Below are 19980 nucleotides of genomic sequence, written 5' to 3'. Positions count from 1 at the left end.
TGACCAATCGCATTGCACCTGCCTTGGCTGGCCTGGTGCCAGTGGGTGTCTTAGTGTGGTCATCTGGAAGGTCGTCTGGACGGTCGTTCTGTGGACTTTAGGTTGATTTGCATATTACTCTTTTATTATTATAGAAAAATCTGGCCTACTTTTCCAAAGGTACTCTTCGGATGATGAATGAGGTCAGCTGCCCTTTGAGTTGTTTAGGAGAAGTTGCAGGTTGCTAGTGACATCTAAGAATCTTCCCCCTCTGTGATTGGACAGCAGGAGACGGGAGTAATAAGGTGAGAGGTGCAGGCCCTGATTGGCTCAAGACAAGCCATGTTGTTGCCTGAGCAAGACAGCAGGACTCCAGTGGTGGATTTGTCTTTTCTCCTGGTCAGCTGCTGTGACCAGAGCCTTCCTTGGAGAGAGCCTCTGTTTAGGTGACAGCCCGTGTGGTCTGTCTGGTGCTTGTGGTAGCTCTGGATCTTTCTACTTCTCCTCAAGGAGCTCATTGATGTGATTTCAGACCCTATCCTCACTCAAAAGAATATGCCATCTTGCTCTGTGCGGACTATCTTGCAAGACACCGTGCTGTGTCGTTTTTACGCTGCTGGTTCCAGATGTCTCTAGCAGCCCTGCTTTTCCGCAGATGCTCGGCCAGGGTGTGAGCATGAATAGCCTTTCTGTCCTGCAGAGGCTGTGAGAGGCTCTGCCTGAGCGTTTGAGAGTTAACCAGCATTCACTGAGCAAGCCCTCTGTGCGGCACTGATTGTGCCACTTGCAGAGACTGTACAAGAGATTCTGCTGACCTCAAATATACTTACAGTCCGGAGGGGAATAGCAGAGGTGAATTCAGAGGCCCGTTCAGGAAGACCACCAAAGAAAATTAGAAGATAAGCAAAACAGTGTTTGAGTTCTGTTTCTTCAGACGTCTCTGTTGAGATTGGCAGCTTGAGTGACCCAGAGGCTGCCATCCCACCATCTACAGACATGTGCTATTTTGAGATGGAGCTTGTGGTTTGGGAAGGCTGTAGAACCATTTTCAAGAAATGCTTATTCAGTGTGCAAAGTACCGTGGTAGGCACAGGGAACACCAAAGAGTACAACGTGATATCCTCTGCTTCTAAGGAACCGCTCCTTAATGTTTGGAAAGACAGGGCATGTTTAAGGTTTTAAAAATCTTAAGATATATGTCTTCATAAGAGGAAAGCAGAATTGTCCACACAGTAGAAATATATACTAAACTGTTAACCCCTCTGGGGAGTGGGGCTTGGGTGGTGGGCACGTGGCAGACGAAGAGGAAGGATCTTCACTTTTTCTGTATACATTTCTGAATGGTTGGACATTTTTACCAAGTGCCAGTGTGGCCTTTTTGGAATTATTTCCTTATTAGCTAAAAACAACAACAATAGAGACTAGAATATTATAAACATAGTGTTTGCCCTGAATATCTCTGTGTGATAGGATTATAAAAGATTTATATTCATTATACCTCCCTATTGTCTACATTTTCTGTAATGGATATATATTATTTTATAAATAGGGAAAGAAAGTATTTGAAAACCAAAATGCAAAAGCACCTACAATGATTACTAATAACTGTGTTTTAGCCCTGGTTGGTGTGGCTCAGTGGTTGGAGTGTTGGCTGAGCACCAAAGGGTCTCAGGTTCAATTCTCAGTCAAGGGCATGTATCTGGGTTGCAGGTTCAGTCCCTGGCCCTGGTCAGGGTACATGCAGAAGGCAACCAATTAATATGTCTCTCTCACATTGATGTTTCTCCCTCTTTCTCTTTCTCTCTCTCCCTCTCTCCCCCCGTTCCCTCCCTTCCTTCTACTCTCTCTAAAAATCAATGGAAAAATATCCTCGGGTGAGGATTAACAAAAAATATATAACTGCATTTTAATATGTTTACCATATTTTGGATACACTATACCAGCTTTCCTTTTCTTTTGTCTCCTCACTCTCACCACAACTCTATTAAGGTTGTTTTATTATTATTATTATTATTATTATTTACTATTTACTATTATCAATACTACTATTACATAATCTACTACTCTCTACTATTATCATTATCTACTAATATCTACTATTATTACTATTATCATTATCAAGTACTATTTTAAATGTGAAAGAAGGGCATTTGCTCTCGCTTCTGTCCCTTGTCATTTTGAGAGAGCCTAGGAGCAAAAGGAATCTAGTTATTAACCATGCACCTGTACTGTGAAGGCTGCTGAGAAAAATTTGTTATGCTGATTGGGTACAGTTATAGCTGTCAGTGTGGGCTGTGATCCCTTGTTTTAAAGCATCCTAAGAATACTTTCTACGTGTTTATATTTAGTTCTGTTGGAGAAAGCAATGAGATTACCCCATCTCCCCATCTGGTGCAGTGAAGAAAACTCATCTGCTTGGCTTACTTTGTATGAGAAAGAATTAAAATCTCCAAGTTATTTGTAATTTAAGTTAAGTAGTTAAATCCTGTCCTGCAAATTTTGTTCTGGGAATCCAAGTCCCCTTATAATTATGAATTTAATTACTTCGAAAGTAATAGTGTTCTGAATTATTTAAGGGAGTCAAAGACTGAAGGAAAGATGTCATTTGTAAATTAATTTCTCTTTTCCCTCCTTACAGCATGTATTTGATGATCTCAGTGGCTCAGTATCCTTGTCTTGGGTTGGAGATAGCACTGGGGTAAGTAATATTTTGAGGCTGTGAATTCAACTCAGCAAGAAGAAGATGTAGATTTGGGGAGTTTAAGCACTAAATGTTGTTACTTTCTGAAACTGTCTCCAACCTCAGACACAGAAATACATGTTTCCAGGACAAACTCTCAGGAAACTGTGGTTGGTTTGGCTTTGCTTTAGAACGGGAAACATCCTGTAACCACCCTCTTCCATAATGGGAAGATAGACACCTTTTGAGCCCTTGGTGGCTGCTTGGCATCAAGATGAGCAAGAAGAGAGGGAAGCGTGTGCTGTATGCTGAGAAGTGAGCTTCACAACACTGGGAAGACCAGTGTGGAGACTGAAACCTGCACATCGCACGTCTTGGCATTTTTCCTCCAAAATGCATTTCCCCACAGTTAGTGTTGAAGGACTGTGGCGCCCGTGGGCTCATGGCTGTTTAGTTCCATCTGTGTCCCTTTCCCTACAACAAAGGAGATGCTGCCAGGATTGGGGAGCGGAAGGAGCGTCAGTCAGCTCCTTATTCTCCAATGTGTAGCCCGTCTCCCAGTAGGAGGGTGCACTTTGGATGCATCGGCCCCAGGTCTTGAATCGGGGCTTGGTGTTAGCTGCTCTGTTATTATCCTGCCTGAACAAGGGCAGGGCCGCAGCTCATACCCTCTGGTATTCCATGAATGTATGCATCATAGCATTGAGGCACACGATGGCCATGTCAGGAATCCAAAGAAATATAATATTGGAGCCGAAGAGCAAGTTATAAATTTATTATCTTAATTAATTTTTAAATTTCTGGTAGAATGTCTTTAAGCATGTCTCAGTTTCTTCTAAAATTTGAGTTGTGCTCTAATTTCCATGATTTATACATTTATTTAAGATAGTTGGTATCGCAAGATTTCTTGTTACATGGCCATTTGAGACTCCCTCTTATACTAATCTATCAGAATTTGTTCTCATGCATATTTTTATCTAGAAAAATATTTAAGAAATTAATTTCATGGAGAACTGAGAGCAGGGAGGAGAAAAGGAGGGATATATGTGACACAGTGACCTTTGAGCACCCATAGTGCTCTAGCTTCCTGTACACAGAAAGGGAACTGATTCTTACCTGAGAATATCTTATAATAATACTAGAGGCCCGGTGCACACAATTTGTGCATGGGGCGGGGGGGGGGGGGGGGGGCGGGTCCTCATCCCGGACTGTGAGAGGGCACAGGCTGGGAGCCCTGGGGGATGTCCAACTGATGGCTTAGGCCTGCTCCCTGTGTGGAGCGGGCCTAAGCTGTCAGTCGTACATCCTCAGCACTACCATGGAGGCTGGAGAGGCTCCTGCCACCGTCACTGCGCTCGCCAGCCGTGAGCCCAGCTTCTGGCTGAGTGGTGGTCAGTACGCGTCATAGCGACCAGTTGTTTTGGTTGTTCCACCGTAAAGTTCGCTGGACTTTTATTATATAGATGGATACAAAATAGTTAAATCCTTCCTTTATTGTAATGGGTAGTTGATTAGCTCTGCCTCACTGCTTCAAGTGTAGGTGATGGGACCATCTCAACCAAGAGTTGAGACCTTGAATCACTGCAAGCCTTAGTAACTTCTTGGTTTTCTGACTACAGTATAGGCTACTGCAAAGCAGGGCTCTTGGCAATCTTTCAGATGTTGATTTAATCACATCACAGGTAAGCATGTGATTGGACTATCTTTCTTTTTAACTGTGTGCTTTTGTCTCTTTCCAGATCATTCTAGTCTTGACTACCTTCCATGTACCACTGGTAATTATGACTTTTGGACAGTCGAAGCTATATCGAAGGTGAGATGCATATGGTTGGGGCACTGACTGAATACACTGTGAATGTAAGTTCCCCACTTTTCTAGGCATGATGGAGTCTAACAGTTGATTTAAAAGATCTTCCAGCCATCTTAAGTTTTCAACAAACTGTCACATTCAGCACACTTAATATTTACTTAACCTGAAGAAGTATGAAAAGGGATCTAGTTCCAAGAAGATTAGGTTGACCTGACTAAATGGGAAAGCAGTAAAGGCAGATGGAGAGTGTATAGGGGTGTGTGTTTTATTAATTTAAATGGATATTTATTTTTGGGGAGGTAGCATGGAGTTCAACAATCTTTCTACTTATTATAAGCACAAAATGGCTTTTATATCCCTGAAGTGACAATCCTCACTATACCTTCCAAGTAAATATATTTATGTAACACTGTGTACCTTCCAAGTAAATATATTTATCTAATCCTCTGAGCCCCGATTTATTTAGATTGTTTCTAGATCAGAAGGAGGTTCTCCAGTCAGAACTACCGAAGTGCCTTATAGTGTTCACACTGGTAACAGTGGTGGCAGTGTATGTTCTGGAACCATACTGTGACAATTACCAAGTTTTACATGTGTTCTCAAAGGTACAGCTTGGTTAAATAGCAGGCTCTTTTCCTTAACTGTAAGATGCAAGACCAGCTAACTCTCAGAAATTGCTGATAGTCTTCTCAATCATTTGTACCCATCTCATTTTCCCCCAAGGGACCCCCCAAAAATATGGCATCCTAGCAGATGACATAGAAACTATTCTCAGGGCCAAGGGATCTCCCAGCAGCCATCGTACTTTCTCAGGGGCCCAGACACAAGTGAGCCCATGTTGAATTTCTGAGGTGGCCCCTTCTCCAGTAGGTGTCATCTTGATTGCTGATTCTGAGCCTGGAGCCAGTGTTCTCTGCCCTTCCACAATGATGTTGACTTAAAAGTAAGCTAAGAAGGAATTGCCATTTTGGAATCGCTATAAGCTCCACAAAGCCAAGGTTCTTGACTAACTTGGGGTTCTCAGCAACTAGCCAAATGACTGATATATAGTAGTAGGCAGGCAGTCCATACTAATTGAATGAATGAATGCCTTGGGTTCTCTATAGTTTTTAGACTGATAATTTTTTATAAGGATTGACAATATATTATAGAATCATAGTGCTAGAAAGGGCTATAATTTATAGGTGATTTTGTTTATTCAATTAGACTAGTAATTGAACTATTTCAGACAGATGAAAAGTATCCTGTTTGGGGAGGGAAAAAATGCATAAAAAGTTGTAACTTCGTAACTCTTTCCAGTGCTTAAGAAACCTAATTGTCATAAAATTTTTCCTTATGATAGTTTTTCTTGACAAATTATCTTTCATAATAAAAGCAGTGTATTATAGCCTGGCCGGTGTTGCTCAGTGGTTGAGCACTGACCTATGAACCAAGAGGTCACTGGTTTGATTCCCGGTCAGGGCACATGCCCCGGTTGTGGGCTTGATCCTTTAACGTTATATCATATAGCTACATAGTTTTGGGAAGCAACATGGTACAGTGTAAAGTTGCCAGGTTTTGGTGACACATAGCCCTGGGATTGAATCTCAGCACTATCATTTGCAAGCAGAATGAGCTTGAGCAAGTTATTTAGCCTCCCGGAGTCTTTTTGTCATCTGTAAAAGAAAGGTGATAACAGTGGCCACCTTAGAGCTGTTGTGACTTACGCTTTGCCGTGCTTGGGCTGGAGTAAGAACTTGTGGGGGTTAGCTGTTGCCATGCCAGCAGCCAGCGAGGGCACATAGCCATACTGTACTGATATTGCTGTGCCAGTTGTTAAAATGAATTCAAAGCCTTCTGTGCCAGTTGGTAAAAAATGATTGTCTGCCCCTAGATGCCTCCATGGCTTCTAGAGATGCATGCACACCCCTGCCAACATGCAAGTGTCATGCATGACCCATATCCACTCTGATTGATGCTCATACAATGATATTTTTTATATTCCCTCTGCTAGTTACCCATCATTTTTGTTAGATTGATGGAATTTACTAAGTCATTATTCTCTTGGACACTTAGGTTGCACCTAATTTTTCACTATTACTAATGCTGCTGTGATAAATATGACACATATATGTGCCAGAGGATGCTAATTTCCATTTCATTTTTTAGTAGCAAATGAAAATCTCTTTTCTTATTGACCCCTAGATGTTTTTGTTTTTTAATCCTCACCCGAGGATTTCCATTGGTCTTTAGAGAGAGAGAGTAGAAGAGAGCAAGGAAAGAGGGAGAGAGAAAAACATGGATGTGAGAGAGACACGTGAGGGCTGACACTCTAAACACTGAGCTAAACCGGCCAGGGCAACCCCTAGACGTTTTGAAGGCTATTTACTCAGCTCCTCAACTTCCCCAGGTTGAACTATCTCCTGTAGTTGTTGCTTTAGCCACTTTCATGCTTGTCTTCTGAATTGTCTACGTTGCTGTTTAAGTGGGTGACCAGCACTGGGTCTGACAGGTTCCCAGTCAGACCCATAGGGAGCGCAATGTATTTTCATGACTTTTTTCCATCCTTTTGCTTTTCAGTATTGTGCTTACTTTAAGACTGCCCCAAACAAAAACCAAATGGTTTAAATACCATCGGACTCAGCCCTTTTCATCCTAAATCTGTCTGGCCTGTGAGAAACCCCTAGCACACACTCCACCGGAGAGCAGTCCTCTGTGTCTGGTAGAGTATCGCCTTCACAGGGAGGTGCTTTTTCTGCATGGCACGCAGCAGTTTGGTTGTTTGTTTCTACCGAGGTCGTTTTGAATATGAATTCTTTCCTCCCTGCTGTGAAGGGAAAAGTCTTCCAGAGGTTAGGTGGAAACTGTAAATATGCCAGTCTCCATCTGGCCTGGCCTGGCCTGATGTGACTCATTTCATTGAACACGCCAGCCAAGAGGCACATGTTCCTTCAGACACAGGAAAGGCAGGGAGCAGTTTGATCAGAATGTTTATGCTAAGGTTGCCCAAGTGAGAAATAAAGTAAAAGCCTGTTGAATCCACTCTGAAAACTCTGGTTTCTCACAGCTTTAATGATTAGACTATTTATTGGATTATCTCCCTCCACTAAATCGCATTCGGTCAAAGGTTTATTTGAGATTCAAATAAAGGCAGCTGGTCACATGCCACCTGCTCTGAGCTGTGCTGCACGGAAGCTCCAGAGAATAGCAGGAAGCTGTCTCTGTTACTCATGCCGAGTTCCTAGACCTTGACCTTTCGGGTGTGAAAAAGAATTATTGAAAGGTTTGGGAAATAATAACTAAAGTTCCTAGGCATTCATGATTAGGTTAAAACGAATAGTATGTTAATGTCTTCAATTTAAAGGACTTATGTTTGAATGATATAAATTTTGATTCTCTGTTAAGGAATATTAATAGATTGTAAAGTGCATTTGCCTCTCACTTTGCAGATACTAATCTAAAAAGGAAATAGGCCACCTAGTTAGGGTGATAATTTGGTTTAAGGAAATAGAAGATGTTTTGTACCTTTTTGTTCTATGGCCCCTTGAGTGTAACTTTTCACTGTGAGATCAACTTGGTGAAGCACATGTACGCATTATTCGACACCAGAACCCTGTACCTAATTTCTAAAACTACTGGGCCATTTTATTTGTGATTTTTATTTCCTATTGAGAGTTGTTCAAATTTTGGAAATTAATAAGAGGATCTCTAAAAGATTTCACATTGAAGTTTATTCCATAGTTGATATAAGTTTTTCAGGTTACTGAGAATTTTTTTTAAAAAGGATACCTTAAAGGCATACAACCAATATTGAAGGAAAGTATAGTAAACCAGCTCCTCCAGGGCATCTTGTATGACAGCTTTTTCAGTGATGTGCTGGTTCAGTTTTCACTGCTTAGACAGCTGGGGTGAAGAGAGAGACTGAAGTATAATTGAGAATTCAGTTTACCTATGGATTGAAAATCTGCCAGTCTTGCCCGTCACTGATTTTAGTTCTATGTCCTTTGGCACATTTTAATAAGCTCATTCTCCCTAACTGATCTTTTAGCTGGAAATCTCAATGCAGTCAGTTCTTACTCTTTACAATAGTTATGCTCTCCATAGTCCCCATGAATATTGGTTAGTGAATCATTGTTCCTAGAGGAAAATTCTGGGGTAGGTTCTTATAAACCTCTGATCACAACATTAACTTTCATCAATTGACCAGCACATCACTTTGTTTTTGTTGTTGTTGTTTTGTTTTGTTTTGAAATATATTTTATTGATTTCATAGAGGAAGGGAGAAGGAAATAGAAACATCAATGATGAGAGAGAATCATTGATTGGCTGCCTCCTGCATGCCCCCCACTGGGGATTGAGCCTGCAACCCAGGCATGTGCCCTTGGCCAGAATCGAACCTGGGACCCTTCAGTCCGCAGGCTGATGCTCTATCCACTGAGCCAAGCCAGCTAGGGCACATCACTTTGTTTTATATGTGTTTCTTATCCTCCTATATAATAAAAAGGAAATAAGCAAATTAACCCTCATGCCTTCACAAGATGGCTGCCTATGATCAGGCTGGCAGGGGGGTTAGTGAGGGACAACCAAACGACTGAATAAGCAGGCTGCGTGGGGCGACCAGGCCGGCAGGGGGGTTAGAGAGGGACGACCAAACGACTGAACAGCAGACTACGTGGGGCGACCAGGCCGGCAGGGGGGCTGTGAGGGGCAACCAGGCTGGCACGCAGAGGCAGTGAGGGGTGATCAAGCCAGTTGGGGGGGGGCAGTTAAGGGCAACCAGGCAGGTGAGTAATTAGGAGCCAGCGGTCCAGGATTATGAGATTGATGTCCAACTGCCGGTTCAGGCCCAATCCTCGGTATCGGGCCTAAACCGGCAGTCGGACATCCCCCGAGAGGTCCCGTATTGGAGAGGGTGCAGGCTGGACTGAGGGGACCCCCCCCATGCATGAATTTCATGCACCGAGCCTCTAGTTACTATATATATTGTTTGTGGGTTTTTTAAAAAAATATTTTTATTGATTTCAGAGAGGAAGGGGAGGGAGAGATAGAAACATCCTTCCTATATAATAAAAGGCTAATATGCAAATTGTCCCCTCGACTGGGAGTTCGACCAAGAGGTGGGGCTGGCCAGCCAACCACCAGCAGCCACTCCCCCCGCCCCACTCCCCCGATCTGGGGCGGGGCCAGCAGGACCCCACCCGTGCACGAATTCGTGAACCAAGTCTCTAGTCAGTGATAAGAGAGAATAATTGATTGGTTGCCTCCTGCACACCCCCTCCTGGGGATCGAGCCCACAACCCGGGCATGTGCCCTGACAGGGAATCGCACCGGTGACCTCTTGGTTCTGGGTCGATGCTCAATTGCTGAGCCATACCAGCCTGCCTAGTATACATTGCTGATTCATTAACATTGAGCTCACAACCAACTCATGTCTGAAAAAAGCTTATCTAACTAGCATATTTTCTCTGAAAGGACATCAAAACCTTCTTGTGTTCAGGGGATCTGGACAGCACTTCAACACTATGCTTGGGGGCCATTTTAAACAGCAAAATCACCCATTAAAAACACAAAAATGCAAAATGTGAGGTACTAAATAGACCATGATGAAGACACTTATTTACAGTGTAAGAGCTGAAATAAGAAGGCAGCTCGTCCCCTTGTGGGACCTCAGCTGGGAACGTGTGCACTGGGTGACCCTGTGTATGCCTGCAGGTCACTGTGGAAGGGCCACGAATGTTGATGTGGGTTACAAAGAAATTTTAGTGACGAGGCCTATTCACAAATACAGAATCTGAGAATAAGAGAACCAACTGTATACACTTTCCCAATTAGTGAAAACTACAAAATTATAATTATTTTCTTTAGAGTTTTTTGTCATGCCTGTTGTTTTTATATTGCAATTTATAGTGACTTAATCATGGCAAAAATGAACTAAAGGAATGGAGAAATGGTTAGGCTTGAAAGCTGACCAAATAAGGCTATCTGGGTTGGTTTGATTGTTGAGAAAAGTAATATGTAAGATTCTCTGAGATACTGTAGGGCTCTCTTACTGTTACTTCTCATTAAATGTCTGCAGGCCAAATGCTTAATGTCACAAGTTCCTATACATGAAAAGTGCAGAAACAAGGGTGTAATTCTGGGCTCTGGATGTTTGGGTTGAGTGTCAACATGTGAGTCTTCTGGAAAAACCCCATTTCCAGTGCTTCATCTCATTAAGAATGTTGACTGCATCTTACCAGAAGTCCATGTGATGATTATTTTTTTCATTTATTTTAATGATTTCTAGGTTTTTCTTGTCCTTTGGGGGTATTAGGTTCTATTCCAAAAATATTTATATTCTGCCACGATTTTCTTGAGTTATAGACAGGTGCATACTCTTATTCATGTTTATACCACAGATAGATAAAAAAGTGATCCTTTATTTTGGTAACCAGAAAGAGCAGAGATTAGGGTTGATATATAGAATTATTATTAAAAAGACTGGTTTCTAAAGGAGATGGTTTCATAGGGTTTTGTTAACTTTTCATCTGTCTGCTGCTCATTGCTTTGTTAATTATCATCTGGAATTTGAAAAGTAGATTTATTTTTTAAGGTGTTTCATTGATTTCCTCTTCATGATATATGTTGTATGCTGATAGAAAAAAACCTACTTTTAAATAAAGGGTTTTGCTAAAATACAGGAGTGGGCAAAAGTAGGTTTACAGTTGTTCAAATGGAAAATAATACAGTAATTAATAAATAATAATACAAGAATAAACTCGGTGTTTCCCATACTCAACTGTAGACCTACTTTTGCCCAGCCCTGTGTATCCCTGAGCCCAGTGTGGCCTCAAAAGAACCTCACTTCCATGCCAGCAGATTGATCCATTGTGCTCCATTTGTTTAACTGGCTGCAGTACCGAAGTGTTGTAGCTGATGACTTTTTGCTTTGTTCGTGTTGCTTTCTTTCTCTGAAGGGCAGGGATGTGCTTGTTGTGCCAAGTTCTTAAAAAGCCAGCAGACTTGCCAACAGGTTTGTGGAAGTTCCCTGGGGGATATGGGGCAGGAGGGGAGAATTGTAAGCTGGCGATAATCGAGCTGTTGCCAGCCCCTCTGAAGGTTGTCTGAGCTGCTGCTGACATTTACACTGCAGAGCAGGAATTGTTTATACATCTCTTGGCCTGCTGTCAGGAAGATAGGAACTCCTCTTGTACTTCAAAGCCAAAAGAAGGCGGGGAGGAGATGGAGGAATCTGATGGATAAGTGGTGCCTGGTCCCTCTTTTATTTATCTAGGATTTTCTGTGTGTGCTTGCTAAGAGATGGGAAGTTATTCAGACAACTTCACGTCACGTGTAGTTTGCTTTAGCATACTGTCAGGGACCTAAACAAACACTCCAAGAGAATTCCCTCCTGTGTCTCCAGTTTCCTCTGAGCTGACCGGTGCTGCCAGGCCACAGGCCCTGGCAAAACAGAGGAAGACTGCAGTCTGTAAGGGAAAAACTCCTCACAGATCTTTACAAGTTGTCTCTAGTTTGGAGCTGAGAGTTAAGAGAATTAGATTATAGCTTCAATTTCGCCCTTAATTAACTGGTTGGCTTTTGATAAATTGCCTCCCCTTGAACCTCCTCGTCTGTGAAATGAGAGAGTTGGACAAGATGTTCCCTTCAGTCCCTCGCATTTCTCATGTTCTCTGCTTCTGTGATTATTTGTTGAGGCTGCTACCAGATTTACCATCTTTTAAGTCCTACTCTACAGTGAAGACCATTGCACATCACATTTATCTTTGGCAACTAACTTGCAATACACAGTGGTCTTCACTGAGGGACATTCAAATATAATGAATATTAAGATTTTGCATTCTACCACTTTTTTCTCTATTGCTTTTTAAGAGAATGGCGCATAGTATTAATCCTGTCAGAGTTAGACAGCTACTGATTTTTATGCTTGTATTTTTCAAAATCTCAACATGGAATTGAATACCTCTCAGAGATATTGTTGAAATGAACTTCTGGGAAAATCTCTAACAACCCGAGAATCGGTGTTAAGTTGGTTTGCTCCCCTACCTGCGTTTGGTGTGCTGTATGCAGTAGACACTTGTGCCCAGGGATGGTGTCCTCTGGGGGGAAACTTGAAGGCTCCTGCTACTCAACTTAGCTTTATCATGAGGACTCTGCATTAACAGGTCAGTTAGGAGGCCGCTGGCTACACTTAGCAGAGAATCCAGCTCCAACCAGCTCAGTCAGGGAATTAATGACTCATAACTAAATGCAGAGGAAGGACAGGCTTCAGGGTCCGCACAGTCCAGTGTCGTAGGTGCTGCTGCTCCACTTATGTTGGCTTTCTCTTCAAGTTGTGCTCATGGTGTCAGGACCCTATAGCAACCTTTTGCTTTGCATTAACACACTACAACTTTGGGGACTCAGTCTGAGCACTATGGACGTTTGGGGCCAGATCATTCTGTGTTGTTGTGGAACTGTCCTGTGCGTTGCAGGGTGTTTAGCAGCATCCCTGGCCTCACCCCATGAGATCCCACTTGCATTTGTGATCATAAAAAATGTCTCCAGACATTACCAAATGGTTGCTTGGAGGGTATTTGTGCAAAAACATCCTGGTTGAGAGCCACTGGTCTAAAGAAAGATAGACCATTTATTTCATCAGGTGGCTAAGGAAATTGGTTTCCTAATAGAGCCCAAGTCCACCCCCCCCCCCTTTGTCTCACTGCCTCAGTCTGGGTCACTCCCCCATTCCTGACCCCACACCTGTGAGGGGTAGAATTCAGGCTAATCAAGTCCACACTGGAGTGGGGGATGGCATCAGCTTCCCTGAGGCATGAAACTCGTCAGGGGCGGGGAGTGCCTCAGTGAAGTCAGGGAACGGGGATGGAAGCTGGATAGGAACCCAACAGTGTCCATGACTACTGCATCCTAAATGTGTCTTTTTTTTCTTCCTCTCAGTGAGGACTATGGAAAGAACTTTAAGGATATTACAAATCTCATCAATAACACCTTCATTCGGACTGAATTTGGCATGGCTATTGGTCCTGAGAACTCGGGAAAGGTGAGACTCGTTCTTGCATGTATAGAGCTGTGCTTGATGCCACACTCGGGCACTTGGGTTTTAATATTGGAACGATCCAGAGAGACACAGCAGTGTATTTAGTTTGCTATTCCTGTGCTTTAAAATTAAAACCCAATTTAATACTGGTCACAAAAGAACTGGATTGGTTCCTTTTTGGCCTCTGTCCACGATGCACCCAAACTCTTAGGTGGCAGCTGGTTAGCATTACAGTGTACACACTCCTAAGACACACATTTTATTTTAGTCTTTGGCAAACTGGCTGATCTCAAACTGACCAGCTCGCATCCATAGATGCACTAGCTCAATTTAGGATAATATTTTGTGATAAGACTAACACTTGAGGAGTGGGGTGCACCAACTAATCTGTCTTTATAATGCTTACTTCTGGAACTGAAATTTTCTTAACTGATGTCTGTGGAAGTGGTGTAGGTCTTCCTGAGCTTCCATAGTGTCACACCCTGGATCTGAATTGCCTTCTTCCTAACCAGGTGATTTTAACAGCAGAGGTGTCTGGAGGAAGTCCCGGAGGAAGAATCTTCAGATCGTCAGATTTTGCAAAGAACTTTGTTCACACCAATCTCCCATTTCATCCTCTGACTCAGATGATGTATAGCCCTCAGAATTCCAATTATCTTTTAGCCCTCAGCACTGAAGTAAGTCTCCTTGAAGAACTTGTCTTGCCCTTTGCATTTTAATCATCTAACATCTAGTCTTGAAAGGCCCCTGTAGCTAATACTTTTATGAAGTATCGGACTGCTTTCTGGTGACTTTGTATATCATGAAGTATATATTTTGTGTTTTTTCCTATTTGGTAAAAGGCACAATTACCATGTACTATCTACTCCAGATAAGTATGATATCTAGTTATCATTACAAATTTTAAAATATTTATTTATTACATTGATTGGGGTGACAGTGATCAACATGACCATATAGGGTTCAGGTGTGGGTTTCTGTTACAAGGTCTTATATTGCACTGTGTGCCCACCACCCACAGCCAGATCTTCTCCTGTCACCTTTATTACAGTTTGTAAAAGTGAATAGATGTGTACTGTTGGAAAACTGAACTAGAACACAGTTTAATGTAATCATTCTTGTTCTGCAAGGGACACACGTAGATTATCACAGTCCTGATGTTATTGTTCCTTTCCTGTGGCCAAACCACATCTTTCTAATTTTTCTTTTTTGTTCGTTGCATAGTATATCCAGCATATTGATTTATGTCTTCAACACTCATGTATTAAGTATCCAGACTCTTAAATCCCTGCGCCCCACCACAGTCCTGTGCTCTTCCCAGAAGCCAGTGTCCCGCCCTCTCTCCTGAAATCCCCTGAGGCGCTCGTGCAGCTTTCCTTTCCCAGGGATCAGTCTCCTTTATTGTGGATGTTAAGGGCCCAAAGTGGCTGAGTTGCCAGACTATGATAATCACAATTACACTGCATATTTTATATGGCTCTCTCTCTCCTTATTTCTTAGAGTGTGGTCCACTGACCCACAACATCAGAAACCCCGGAAAGCTGGTTTAAATGCAGATTCGTAGGCCCCATCCCCATACAGTACATCAGTGACTTTTGGTGGCGAGGTTTTTACAAGCTCCCCAGCTGAGCCTGCCCACTAAAATTTGAGAACCATTGCTCTGATGACAGTTCTGGGGACAGAAACAGGATTGTCAGATGTGGCTGAGCACAGGGGTGGCAAAGGGAAAGTGAAGGGCACTGGAAGACAGGTCTGGCTCTGGGCCTCTGTGGGCAGATTGGAGCAGAGGTAAGGCTGGAGGGCTCAAGGAAGGCCAGAGTGAAGCTTAGCCCAAGGAGGCCAGAGGAAGGAAACTAGCCTGCTGGGTGTGCTTCAGACCTTCAAGAAACAATTCCTGAAAACTCCTTCCACCAGCTTAAGCTGAAAGCCCTTCAGCGAGCAAAGAGACCTATTAGGAATGGACAGAACCATCGATCTCCCCTTTGACCATCCCCTTGCCATTACCAAGTTATCTTAAGGTTGTTGAAACAGGCTGTCCTCAGCCAGAGCTGGGCACAACCTGCTTTTACATCTGAAATTTCTTCTAGTTAAGGAAGTACAGATAATTGGGGTAGAGAAGATGTGCCAGTTTGTACTCAGGTACAAAGAGGTGATATCAGACCCTTTCCTGTTTCTAAGTACAATTAGGTAAATTAGAAATGCTGAGCATTATCAGAGGAAGAAAATGAAAAGAAACAAGAAGGGTGGGTGGGGAGCACTGAAGGGAAATTCTGCCTCAACCATTTAATCCCAGCTGTGCCAGGACATGTGTGTCCCCCTCCACCGAATCTGGGCGCAGCGTAACTGACACGGTCAGTCTTCATCTTACTGTCTCTGCTGCACTTGAAAGGTTTGGCCAGTCCCTCCTTTTGGGAACTCTGCTTGGCTTCAGTGACATCACTCCCTTTAGTTCTTCCCTATGTTCTAACCATTCCTTCTTGGTCTTTCTCTTCAACACCTTTCAACCAACCCTTAAATCACTCCTGCCCATTCCACTCAGTAATCTCCTCCACCATTTAACGCCACTGTGATGTGTCAGATTCTCAAGTCCCTGTGTCTGGTCCTGGCTTCCTCGTGGGGTCTCTGATTCCTGTCTTGTTGCCCCCTGGGGACCTCTAGCTGGATGTCCCACAGGCACCTCAGACCCAGTTAAATCGACTTCTTTCTGCTCTTCTCTCAGACATACTCTTCTCTTAATCCTTGTACTGGCTAAAGATTCCACAGTGCCTCTTATCCCTGAACCAGAATCCCAGAGTGATCAACTGCCCCCCCCCACCCACCCACCCACATACACAGCCCATCCTGCCCTATAGGAAAAGTCCAGTTCTTCTGAAGCCAGCTTCTAAATTCTCCCTGAGCCTGTTCCTCACAGCCATGGGTTAGGGCCTCACTAACTCTTCATGAGTGAAATGTGGCAGTTACTCACTGCTTTTCCTGCTTCTGGTTTAGACACTCTGCCATCCACCTTTCCCACTGTCATCCAAGGGTTCCCCCTCCCTTTCTCCTCCGTTAGCTGCTCCTCCCCTCACGGGGAACTGTGTGCTCCCCGCACACACCACCATGCTTATCGCCTCCCTGCCTTTGCTAGTCCTAACATCTCTCCCCATTTGCCTTCTTTTGGTTACACTGCTCATCATTTAAGACTCAGTTCAACTGTCTTCTTCACAAACCGTCTTTGAGGCAATGTTCTTCTTTTCCCTGCTCTTACCCGAGAGACCATGTTTCCGTAACACTTAACCCATTGTATCACATTTTCTTATCTGGACCCCTAGTTAACTGTGAGCTCCTTGAGAGCAGGGAGTGTGTCTTACTCGTCTTTGTATCCCCAAATGCAACATCTGGAACAGTGCCTGGCACATAGTAGGCACTTCTTAAGCATTTGTTATTCGGAACTTCCCAGCCTCCCAAGGGGCCCCTGTGAACCATGTGTCTCTGGAGCTCAGGCAGCTCAGATGGAACGTCAGTGTGTGTTTACTGTCCCAGATGATTAGATATGAATTATTAAAGGTCATACAAGCAGCTGCACAGGATAAAGCTGGAATTTTGATAAGTCATTTATAATCTTTCAGAATGGCCTGTGGGTGTCCAAGAATTTTGGGGGAAAATGGGAAGAAATCCACAAAGCAGTGTGTTTGGCCAAATGGTGAGTAACAGAAGACTCCATCTGTTCAGAGCCCTAAACCATTCCTGACAGCGGTGCCGAAAGTCACATGAATAATGTTGAGCACTTATTATGTGCCAAATACTCTCAGGGTGCCACAAGGGATACGAGAGGGGGTATGACACAGGCCTCGACCTGGAGGAGCTTCTCAGTCTGCCAGGAGAGAAGACAGAGCCTCACTAAATGTTACAACATAAAGTAGAAAACAAGGCTCGCAACTGGGTAGCTGCTACTGATAAAAGGTTTATTCTCCATCAATGGTGACTTCAGTTGGAATAGCATAAAACACAGCTTTGATTTGGGGACTTACGTACTTCTCTGCTCCGCGCGCCCCCAGACTGACACCCCCTCATCTAGAGACACAGTTCAGTTATGAGGAATCAGGAAGAAAGCCCAGAGAGCTTCCCGAAGCCAGTCACACCGTCCGTGCACCAGAACTCATTCACGTTTCTCGGGGACCCGCTCAGGTGCCTGCTTAAAGGGGTTGCAGAGGGGCTCTGACTAGCGAGTCGAGTCACCTTTGTCCTAACTGTCTCTGCTGCTAGTCAGTGGCTTAGCCTCTCTGGGCTTTAGTTTTCCCTTCTATCTATAAGCAGAGATTTGTCTGAGGAATTTGGGAGATGTTTGGACAAGAATTAAGAGCCTTTATACCTCCGAAATTCTGGATTAGGTTCAGACCCTTGCTTAGAGCCTCATTGTTCTTTCTCTGGCTAATTTCAGCAAATTTGTTCATCTGCTTTCCCACTTAATAGCAAATTGTTGCCAGAGGTGGGTACGTGAGTACTGACAACAAGCGCACCAGGAGAACTGCAGAGCACAGACTGAGAACATAACGGGATGGAGTTATTCAGTGCCAGATCCAGAGCGCATACACCTCAGTAACTTCTAACGGGCACACCATGTTCTAGTTGCATAGGGTTGATGCTCAGTGACCCACAATCCCAAGGGAGAGTTTCATATTTAATGTCCTCTACTTAGGGAGTCAGGAAAATTTGTGATATAGACATTGCCAAATATATCTACCAAAATTCACTAAAATACTAAACAATGTTGCCTTTCTGGAAAATGCTGGTTAGGTGAGGTTTTTGTAGCACCACTCTGGTACCCATGCCATAGCCGCTTTCATTTTATGGTTTTGTTACTTATATGGTCTTTTATGGAAGGAAGTAGTCTTTAAAGTAACTAAGTTAACGAATTGTTTCACTGTAGGATATAATCAAGACTATAGGAATTTTGATCACTAAAACTGATCTTTATGTACACATCACCACAAGGTACACTTTAAATATCTTACAATTTCATTTGTCAATTATACTTCAATAAAGCTAAAAGAAACAAACAGGTCATCTTTAAAACTAAAGACTTATTTTAAAATGGTATTTTTTTAAATAGTTTTTATTGATTTCAGAGAGGAAGGGAGAGGGAGAGAGAAATAGAAACATCAATGATGAGAGAAATCATTGATCGGCTGCCTCCTGCACGCCCCCTACTGGGGATTGAGCCTGCAACCCAAGCATGTGTCCTTGACCGGAATGGAACCCGGAACCTTTCAGTCCCAGGCCAGTGCTCTATCCACTGAGCCAAACCGGCTAGGGCTTAAAATGGTATATTATTTTATATTCTATACAAGATTTTTTACTTTTGTAACTCGTTTATTTGATTAGTGTCTAAGTCAGTGATGGGCAACCTTTTGAGCTTGGCGTGTCAAACTTCGCCAAAAAACTGAGCATAACTTGGGTAGTGTGTCACTTTGAGGAAAAAACATTATTTCGCAAATGTTTCATCCTCGGCATGCGGCTGCCTCAGAGGCCGCATGTCATCAGAAATGGCTACGTGTCATAGGTTCGCCATCACTGGTCTAAGTATAAGCTAACTGGGTTGCTGATAACTGTTTACTCACCTTTTAGATCTTGGATCTCTAAGAGCTGACAACTGAAGTTCTGAAAGAACATGCGCAGAGCCAGCCCCTTTTGCTGGGGCTAATCTATAAGTGCTATCAGGGTCTGAATTGAGTTCCCTATGAACTCCCTTTCCAAGTTAGAGTTTAAATAATTCAACCTCTGACCCAGTTGTCTATTTGAGATGAAAGAACTAAATTATTTAGCTCATGCAAAGCATTAAGCTAGGTTCTGAGGGGGAACAACAAAGCATAAAACTTAGTACCTGCCCAACAGTGTAGTGGAAGAGACAAGGCACACACTAGTGATTAGCATAGCTAAGTGGGAGGCTGAGGAATGCACGCATTTTCCAGCAGTGCCCCATCTCAGCACTATGGACATTTTGGACCGGACAGTTCTTTGTTGTGGGGGTGTCCTGGGCCTTGTAGGATGTTTAGCAGCATCTCTGGCTTCTACCCACTATATACTAGTAACAACTTCCCTTTCCCCGGAAGTGACAACCAGAAATGTCCCTTGGGGAGCAAAATCATCCCTGGTTGAGAACCCCTGTTCTAGAAGTTTGTAGCAAAGAAGCTGGAGTGACAGGGAAAGCTTCACAGAAGAGCTAGATTGTAAGCTGCAGGCTGGCGATTGCGAGGGTAAGATGTGGTTACACAAGAGAAAAGCATTTCGGAAGGAAGCAGTATGAGCAAATGCTAGAGGCAGATCTGGAGAGTGTAGTTAGACCAGTTAGACAAGCTGGAAGAGAAGTTCAGTGGAGTGGCAAATGCCTGGGGCCAGGCTCTGGGGAACCCTGACAGTGAGCTGTCAAAAGAGTCCAGAGTTGCTGCTTTCACTAGTACCTATGGAGGAGGCTTACTAGACTTGCTTGGAGCTTTGTAACTAAGGTTGACATTGCAT

General features: G+C 43.4%; 1 protein-coding gene and 1 long non-coding RNA gene across 3 annotated transcripts in view; one reads left to right on the top strand and one right to left on the bottom strand.

Moving 5' to 3' along the window:
• Nucleotides 1-19980, bottom strand: part of LOC307093866 — a 71349-nt gene that overhangs the window by 10009 nt on the left and 41360 nt on the right. The window lies entirely within an intron of this gene.
• Nucleotides 1-19980, top strand: part of SORT1 (sortilin 1) — a 60523-nt gene that overhangs the window by 16285 nt on the left and 24258 nt on the right. For both annotated transcript variants that reach the window (XM_079762160.1, XM_079762159.1), the window contains exons 2-6: nucleotides 2618-2677; nucleotides 4399-4472; nucleotides 13383-13485; nucleotides 13995-14159; nucleotides 17091-17164. In XM_079762160.1, the coding sequence (XP_079618286.1) occupies nucleotides 2618-2677; nucleotides 4399-4472; nucleotides 13383-13485; nucleotides 13995-14159; nucleotides 17091-17164 (476 nt within the window). The remainder of the gene's footprint in view (nucleotides 1-2617; nucleotides 2678-4398; nucleotides 4473-13382; nucleotides 13486-13994; nucleotides 14160-17090; nucleotides 17165-19980) is intronic.

The sequence above is a fragment of the Cnephaeus nilssonii genome (genome assembly GCF_951640355.1).
Source record: "Cnephaeus nilssonii genome assembly, chromosome: 21".
Lineage (NCBI taxonomy): Eukaryota > Metazoa > Chordata > Mammalia > Chiroptera > Vespertilionidae > Cnephaeus > Cnephaeus nilssonii.
Note: the sequence above shows the minus strand (reverse complement) of the source record. Positions and strands in the feature narration are given on the sequence as shown.